At 34.3% G+C, this 8,255-nt stretch overlaps 1 protein-coding gene across 6 annotated transcripts; it reads right to left on the bottom strand.

Annotated features, from left to right (window-relative positions):
- Positions 1 to 783: 783 nt before the first annotated feature.
- Positions 784 to 3,625, bottom strand: LOC144715721 (uncharacterized protein At2g34160-like). 6 transcript variants are annotated; one of them, XR_013584720.1, is made up of 6 exons: positions 3,093 to 3,625; positions 2,933 to 2,981; positions 2,775 to 2,822; positions 2,631 to 2,664; positions 2,475 to 2,541; positions 784 to 1,059 (listed from the first exon to the last, which is right to left on the bottom strand). XR_013584720.1 is itself a non-coding variant. In XM_078590693.1 (4 exons), the coding sequence occupies exons 1-4, from the start codon at positions 3,228 to 3,230 to the stop codon at positions 1,034 to 1,036; spliced, it is 261 nt and encodes an 86-aa protein (XP_078446819.1). In that variant the 5' UTR covers positions 3,231 to 3,625; the 3' UTR covers positions 784 to 1,033. The 6 variants fall into 6 exon arrangements, 1 of the variants encoding a protein (XP_078446819.1); XR_013584723.1 differs by having other exon boundaries at positions 2,933 to 2,978; XR_013584721.1 differs by lacking the exon at positions 784 to 1,059 and adding an exon at positions 1,912 to 2,119.
- Between the last annotated feature and the right edge of the window lie 4,630 nt (positions 3,626 to 8,255).

Raw genomic sequence — 8,255 nt, 5'->3', positions numbered from 1 at the left:
TCAGAAAATAGATACAAAACTCAACAGAATCTGCCCTTGATCCATTTTCAGCGGAAAATAGATTCAAAAATAGATTCATTTTAAGAAAATAGATTCAAAATTTCAGAAAATAGATTCAAAAATCAACAGCATCTGTCGTTGATCCATTTCAGCTCAAAATAGATTCAAAAGTCATTAAATTCATTAAAATACTTTCAAACTTTCATTAAAATACATTTTCAGCAGAAAATAGATTCAAAACTCAGTATTTTCATTAAAATATATTAATTTCAGAAAATAGATACAAAAGCATATGTGGTTGATCCATTTTCAACAGAAAACAGATTCAAAATAGATTCATTTGTAGAAAACAGATTCTAAATTTCAGAAAATAGATTCAAAATTCAACAACATCTGTCGTTTATCCATTTTCATCAGAAAATAGATTCAAAAGTCATAAAATTTATTAAAATACATTCAAATTTTCATTAACATACATTTTCAGTAGAAAATAGATTCACAGTTCATTACTTTCATTAAAATACATTAATTTCAGAAAATAGAGTCGCAAATCAACATCATCAGCTTTTGATCCATTTTCAGGAGAAAATAGATTCAAATTTTCAGAAAGTAGATTAAAAATTCAACGGCATCTGCCGTCGATCCATTTTCAGCAGAAAATAGATTCAAAAATAGATTCATTTTCAAAATTCAACAGCACACTTTGATCGGATCAAAAAATAGAAACGTGGATGGTCCAGATGAAACATGGGCCGACATAGAGAGGGAAGAGAAGATTTGGTCAAAATAATTTGGTCAAAGATTTCATTTAAATAAGTTGGTCAAAATTCAACAGCATATACCATTGATCCATTTTCAGCAGAAAATGTCGTTGATCCATTAGAAATGTGGATGGTGCAGATGAAACGTGGGTCGTCAGAGAGATAGAGGAGAAGAGAGAGAGAACAGATGAAGTGCTTTACAACTCCAAAGCATTGCTCACGCCCGCCCGCCTCATTCTTCCCATAAACCTCTGTGGATCGTCATTCCGACGTTATGCGGCCCAATTTCTCTTCATTCCTATTGTAGAAGGGTACATTTTTAGGAGAAAATAGATTAAAAAATAGATTCATTTTCAGAAAATAGATTCAAATTTTCAGAAAGTAGATTGAAAATTCAACAGCATCTGCCGTCGATCCATTTTCAGCAGAAAATAGATACAAAAGGCATTAATTTCATTAAAATACAGTCAAAATTTCGCTAAAATCCATTTCCAGAAAATAGATTCAAAATCTCAGAAAATAATTTCAAAAATCAACAGCATCTGCTGTTGATCCATTTTCAGCAGAAAATACATTCAAGAGTCATTGAATTGATTAAAATACATTCAAATTTTCATTAAAATACATTTTCAGCAGAAATCAGATTCAAATTTTCATTAATTTCATTAAAATAAATTAATAGATTCAAAATTCATTAATTTCATTAAAGTAAATTAATAGATTCAAAATTCATTAATTTCATTAAAATAAATTAATAGATTCAAAATTCATTAATTTCATTTTAATACATTAATAGATTCAAAATTCATTAATTTCATTTTAATACATTAATAGATTCAAAACTCATTAATTTCATTAAAATACATTAATAGATTCAAAATTCATTAATTTCATTAAAATAGCTTCCGAGGAAGATTTTGTATTGAAGATTTTGTCATCAGATTTTGTCCTAATCTTTGGACGTGCTTCTCATAATCGATCGAGGTTTTCACCACGATCGATCGACGCAAACCCTACAACGATTCACATTCTCTATCTGTATTTTCTGCTCTGAAATGCATAAAAAATATCGTTAGATATCTGAGAAATAGAAACATTTGCATGTGCCGCTCTACTTTGTTCATCCTGCTCAAGAATTTCAGAAATCAAATCAAAGATCAATCACCGCGAAACTTGCAGAGATCTTGAAAATTGTAGATCTTGGAAGAAACTTCCGAGGAAGATTTTGAATTAAAGATATCGTCATCAGATTTTGCCCTAATCTTAGGACGTGATTCTCATAATTGACCAAGGCTTTCGCCACGATCGATCGACGCAAACCCTACAATGATTTGCATTCTCTATCTGTATTTTTTTCCCTGAGCTGCATAAAAACTATCGTTAGATCTCAGAGAAATAGAGTGATTTGCATATGATCGCTCTACTTTGTTCATCCTGCTCGAGAAATCCAGAAATCAAAGAAGATAACTTGGGAATTCGGAACAAAAAATCCACGAACACGCGGCGCTTCAACGACGAAGGCAGGGAAGAGGAAGAACCCCAGTTCCGTTCCCTTCTTCGAGCGACAAAAGATGATTTCTTTCTTCGAAAATACTTGAATTCGAAAACAGGAAATGGGAAATCAATAAAATCTGAAGAAAAAAACAGGAAATCAGACTTGATCGGACGAAACACGGATTGGAGATCAACGACTTTTAGATCAGAAAAACCAACCTTCGACGGAAATTCAAACTTTTTGGGCTTCCAAAAACAATCCTTCATTCATCAAAGTTTCTCTCCCCTGCATAAACAAAATCGGCAAGGTCAGTTTAATTTGATATTTAAATCCATGAATCCAGGCGAATTTTTGATATTTGAATCAATACATACCCTGGCTTAGTGAACTAGGCGGCCTTGTTCTCAGCTTTTGATTCGATGGTCGATGTAGAAATTTGTGTTGATCAAAGAGTTTGGATCAAGAATTTGAAGTTTTTGTTCTTGGAAAATCAGTGAAAATATTTCTTGTGTTCTTACTCTTCTCTGTAGCCCAGCCGGTGGAAATGCTGACGACTGTCCCAATTGCTGTGATAAATAAAGGAACATACGGGAAATTTGAACTTCAGTCATGATAGTGATTCTTTCTGAACACAAATCCAATGTTAATTCGACAGAAATTTAGGTTACATTCATACCCCTCCCAAGAGCGGACAGCACGACCTCGTTGTGCTGGTTCATGATCTTCTGCAAACTCAAACACCGGGACGAACATCATACGTCGGTTTTCTTGAATCAAATTGGTAAATCACTCATGAAATAAAAAAAATCCAAAGAACTGTTAAGAAAAGATGATACCTGGGCTAGATTAATGTAAGACCGTACGGGCTTCTTGGTGCTAGAAACTTGAATTCTGTTGTTCAGAACGCCATTCTTGCTCCCATTTTCGAGCGTGATTACAGATCGAGGGAAATCCTCGTCGACGACCACTTCCATCTCTTCACTCGTTTGGTGATAGAATATGAAACCGTTCTCAACCGTTTCTCGATCTCTCTCTCTCTCTCTTCTCTCTCACTCCCTGTCTTCTCTCTCACTCTCTTTTCAGCCAATCAGAGGCCAGAAGGGTACACAAATTCCTTTTATAGTAGTATAGATAGATTCTCCCCATGTTGGCAGTTATATCATTTTCGTTTGACGCAAGCATAACATTTCAGTCACTTTCTCCCCCTTTTGCTTTCTCTCTTTTCCTTGACTTTTCTCTTCTTTCTCTCTCTCTCTCTCTCTCGCTTTCTTTCTCTCTCTCCTCAGCCACTTTCGTTTACTTTTTGCCGCCACCTATTCTCTCTCTCTTTTCTATCTGCTCTTTCATTGTCTCAGCTCCCTACCATTCGACTATTCTATCACCCTCTTTACTCACTAGTATCATATCTTCCTTATAGGGAACTCCATGTCCAGGACTTGATGCCCCCGGCGTGACAGAACAGATGACGAAACACGACGTAGGTGACGTGACAAAACTTTCGTCACGTCACCGTCTCGTCATGCGTCCCAACATATGCAAAAAAAACTGTCACGTTCCTGTCACCGCCCCTCCATAGGGCGTCCCATCACATCTCCGTCACTGTGACGGCATCACCGTCACCGGTGATGTGAATAAAACCCTACTTGAATGGAGGGGTATATCTCCAATTATTTATAGGTGGTGTCAGTTTATGCGTGCAAAAGAAAACAGGGACTTCTGTGCAAAATGCCAGGAAATCGAGATGGCCACGTCACGTGCCGAACTCTCAGCCGTCGGAAAGATTAAAAATAATGATTTTAAATGTATTTCTGTCATGTTTTACTTTCAAAATTTCCGTCATGGCAGTCTTCTGTGATGGCCGTTCCGTCACGTCATGCGTCCTAGGCAACCTGTCACCGTCACGTCCCTGTCACAACCACTTGGTCATCCATCATTGTCACTGTCATGGACCCCTAAAACTGTCACCGTCACGTCATCCATCACATTTTCGTCACAGTGACGAGTGACGTGATGGATGACGCATACTGATCCCTACTTCCTTGTCTTCTCTATTACCACCATATTTGAAATTTCTCAAAATCTCTCTCTTTACTTTCTCCCATGTATCTTTGTCCACCATCACTCCTATGCTTTTTCTCTGCCACTCTCTCAATCATCCACTTTTATTATCCTTTAAAAGGGCCACAAGCTTGTCTATAAGAACACCTTTTGCTTGTAAGTATATTGTGAAGTGTAGTTTCTTTGGAGGAGAGTGATTTTCTAGTGATCCCGGCTATGAAAGTGACCACAACACTGCATCAACAACCTTATAGTCTTCTAAAGCAATTAAGTCCTCTTGGTTTCCTGTCTCCCTTCCTTCAATGCATTGTCTTCTTCCATCATCCAGTAAACATTTCACCCTAGGGATCATCAACCTTGCTTCAACGTCTCACCCCATATTCTCCTTCTTGTCTCCCATCATCATATATTCACTCCTCTCACTTTATCTAATGTATCTTGTCAGTTCATATTCAGCCCTTCTCTTCCACCCTCCCTGCGATACATATGATCATTTTCTCACATCAACCCAACTCCGTCATATCTGTTTCCCACATCATCCTATTTTTCCTCTCAAACTCTTTAGTGGAGCTGCTAATGAATGTTAATCAAGGTCATTCAATATCGGTACAATCAAGCTATTGTCCCCTTTCTCCAAGGTACATTTCGACATCTTAATTTTGATATAGCTATTGATTAATGATAATTATTTATTTTCTCTGAGAGGTTGTGTAATCTTGCGTGTCCACTTGCGTTAAACATTAATCACACATTCTTAAACCATGTAATTCCATTAAACTAGGGATATTATAGTCACTCCCTAGTTTTGTCGTTGTCAAGTCTCTAGCTCATGGATTCAGGCCCATTCTAATATTAAACCATTCAGATCACCCTTAAGGAATCTTTTGTGAATAGTATTTTATGTTAATTAATATTGCACGATTTTTTTTTGCATGTCCTACATCACGCAACCAAGTCGTGGGAATAAGTAAAAAATTTTGGGCTTTTTTCAATGTATTGAGCCATTTCTAGTAATACCCATGTCTTGAGTGATCATATTATTATGATTTGTTGAAGCTGAAAAACTATATGGGTTAGGGAACTCAGGATGTCAACATTTTAGAATCTCCAAGAATTATTCTCTTTCTAGAAATAGTCATAATTTTAGTCGTTCTTGTTATTTATCTTTGTAGGAATTAGGTCATAACCATATTATTGTTGATATGTCAAGACCATATGATATATAAAGAAACAAAATAATCAATTACAAATATTAAAGAAAATAACGACAAAATTTTAATTAAAATGACCAAAATTGTATGTTCAAATACCAACTCAAATATTGTGGAATCGGTATGGTTCCAACATTAACTCTAACAAAGCTGACAATCCAATATATTGATCAATGAACTTTAATCTGGATAAGATAGAGATGGTGTATATAAAAATGCCAATATTACAATACTAAGCTGAGGAAGATCAGCTTCAATTTTCTCCTTTGAAGTAACATCAACAAGCATAGAGATCGTGCTTCTTCATGGCAAAATGTTCCATGACTAAAATTTTAATGAAAGCCCTTAAGAGACTCCCAAAATTAATTAAATGTTTGATAAAATTAAATCAAATAGTTCATGATAATTATGTATTAAATTACTTTAATTTATCATCTTATATTCAATGAATATAAAACTATTGCTAACGCATGAATTATCTTATTATGTGTACTTATTTTACATTTTAAAGACAGCCCCTACTCAACTCATAGACTCATGTGAATTTAATATCACATATTAGTGAGGTTTAATTGATATTAACTACTTGGGACATTTAAAATATTATTATGGAAGTGATTAAATAGGAAAAGAAAATCTAGAGATTTTCCACTTAGGAGTTCAAGACATGTCCTAAAATAAGTCTTTATTCAAATATATATCTACCCATTTTGAAACGGTAGTCAATTGACCTTTTCAAGGAGGCTAAAAAAAGTTCTCGGGAAATTCTGGCCTCTCAAATATCCTGTAATTCACCCATGAACTCGAATGTTGCACTTTTGTACTTAAATGCCCTCTAATCAACTTAACTTTTCCACCCTTCCAATTGTTCCTAATTTCATCAGAATATCAGTTTGGTTCATAATTTGCTCATTAGTGAACATCGAAGTCATCTGAAGCTTGAATAATGAGATCAAGGGGACAAGCACAAAAGTTCATCAAGTGACTACCTCTAAAGAGCTTTGTGTGGTTGTTCCCCTTTTCTACTGAGTTTAGCTTATCCGTTTCTAAAACATTATTGTCCAGGTTGATAACCTAGATCCATAACACTCCAAAACCACCAAAAAATTTATAAAAAAATATTATGCAGGGAAATTTTTCATGGTTTTTGTCCATCACATGTAACCACATAGTTCCACTGCTCTCCACTCATCACAAGATAGAACTTCCCCATTCTTTACATGCCAGTGCTTACAACTACTACACAGAGATCACAGGTGAAGGTGCATTAGCTATTTTGACTTCATTCCATAAAACATTCATTAAAAATTCCAAAATTTCCATATAATCCTAATTAAATAGTATAATTTCATAAGAATAAACTAAGTATTATTTGTTTATTAAAAGTAGTTTGATTTTTTTTCAGTGATATCAATACTAAGTAAACCATGAAAATCTTAAATTTATATAGAACTATTGTTATAAATCTAAGCAAAAAGTTCACTATTCCAATACATGGTCTATAGGGGTTAGACTCTTAGTATAAGTACACTTAAGTAAGGAATTTATAAATTTATTTCACAATTCTGAACTCTAACATGAAGTCTTTTAGCATCAAATCACACTTAATCTTAAATTTGATATTTGAGTCAGAAAATAAAAATGAAATATTAAACTTATTACAATAATCTTTACTTCCTTTATCCAGAGCCTTATTCTTGACAATAACAAAAGAAAATTTTGATGAACCTTGGTTTATAAAAATAATAATGTAATACTAGAACCATGACCTGGGACGGTTATTAGGATTTTATGTGATATGTATAATGTTTACTGTTATTCCATAGTAAAATATTTCTGCTCGTCGTACAGTTACCTTTGGTAAATCTAGATCAAGATACATCCTTAGGATCAGGTGCTGGACTTTTAGTTCCACTTTAGCACTTCTACATTTTGAAAATTGTCATTCAGGCTAGGCAATGGCCCAACATGTTTTTAAAGCTGCATGTGTGCTATCTTCTGAATCACATTGGCCATTTCTTACGAGTTTTGATGGACCACATGTTACTCTTCAAAAAGATGTTAAAAACTGTTAGAACTTTGACCACCTTTCAAATATGTTATAATTTTATTTCAGTAAGATATTAGTTCTTAGATATGACACTAAGTTTTATGGTAAAATAAGTAGTTATTTGAAACATAATTTATCCAATAAGGGACATTAATGGTAAAAAATGATGTTATGCAGAACTTAAAAGAACTCAATATTTTCTCTCACGTTGTGGCCGTCATGAACATTATCAAATATTTTTATAAAACTTATAAGGGATAAATTCTAATTCTAAGTCCAAATTTATAATTCATCAAATATGAGTACCAATAGGTACATAGGCCAGTGAGAGCAAAAGTGGCAAAGGAGCAGTTTGTAGGGTAAAAGAGTGGAACTTTTGAAAAACTTACATAGAGAGAAAGTAGACACCTCATCGAGGATTATATAGTTGAATAGATGGAAATGAAAGGCTAGAGAAGAGAGGTTTCCAGAAAAAAAGGAAATGGATAGAAATGTCGGATATATGCTCCTCTAGTGTTAATGATCATTTCCTTAGCTCTGAATTTCTCTCCCTCACCTTGGGTCCTTTATTTCAAGAGGAAAATTCATTTTTCACTTCAAGAAGAGGGTGAAAAAAAATACTCACTTAAAAACATTGGCATCAACAAGGATAAGCAACCTGGATTGAGGATAATTCCATT

This window comes from Wolffia australiana, chromosome 2 (assembly GCF_029677425.1).
Source record: "Wolffia australiana isolate 7733 chromosome 2, ASM2967742v1".
NCBI classification, from domain to species: Eukaryota; Viridiplantae; Streptophyta; class Magnoliopsida; order Alismatales; family Araceae; genus Wolffia; species Wolffia australiana.
This window is presented reverse-complemented; position numbering and strand designations above follow the sequence as displayed.

Excerpts from the sequence above, each read along its gene's own strand:
- LOC144715721 (XM_078590693.1), bottom strand. The coding sequence starts at position 3,230 with ATGGAAGTGGTCGTCGACGAGGATTTCCCTCGATCTGTAATCACGCTC. Across the intron at positions 2,823-2,932 it reads GCTGTCCGCTCTTGGGAGGG|CAATTGGGACAGTCGTCAGC; the intron begins GTATGAATGTAA and ends TATTTATCACAG. Across the intron at positions 1,060-2,774 it reads CGGCTGGGCTACAGAGAAGA|GAATGAAGAGAAATTGGGCC; the intron begins GTAAGAACACAA and ends CTTCTACAATAG.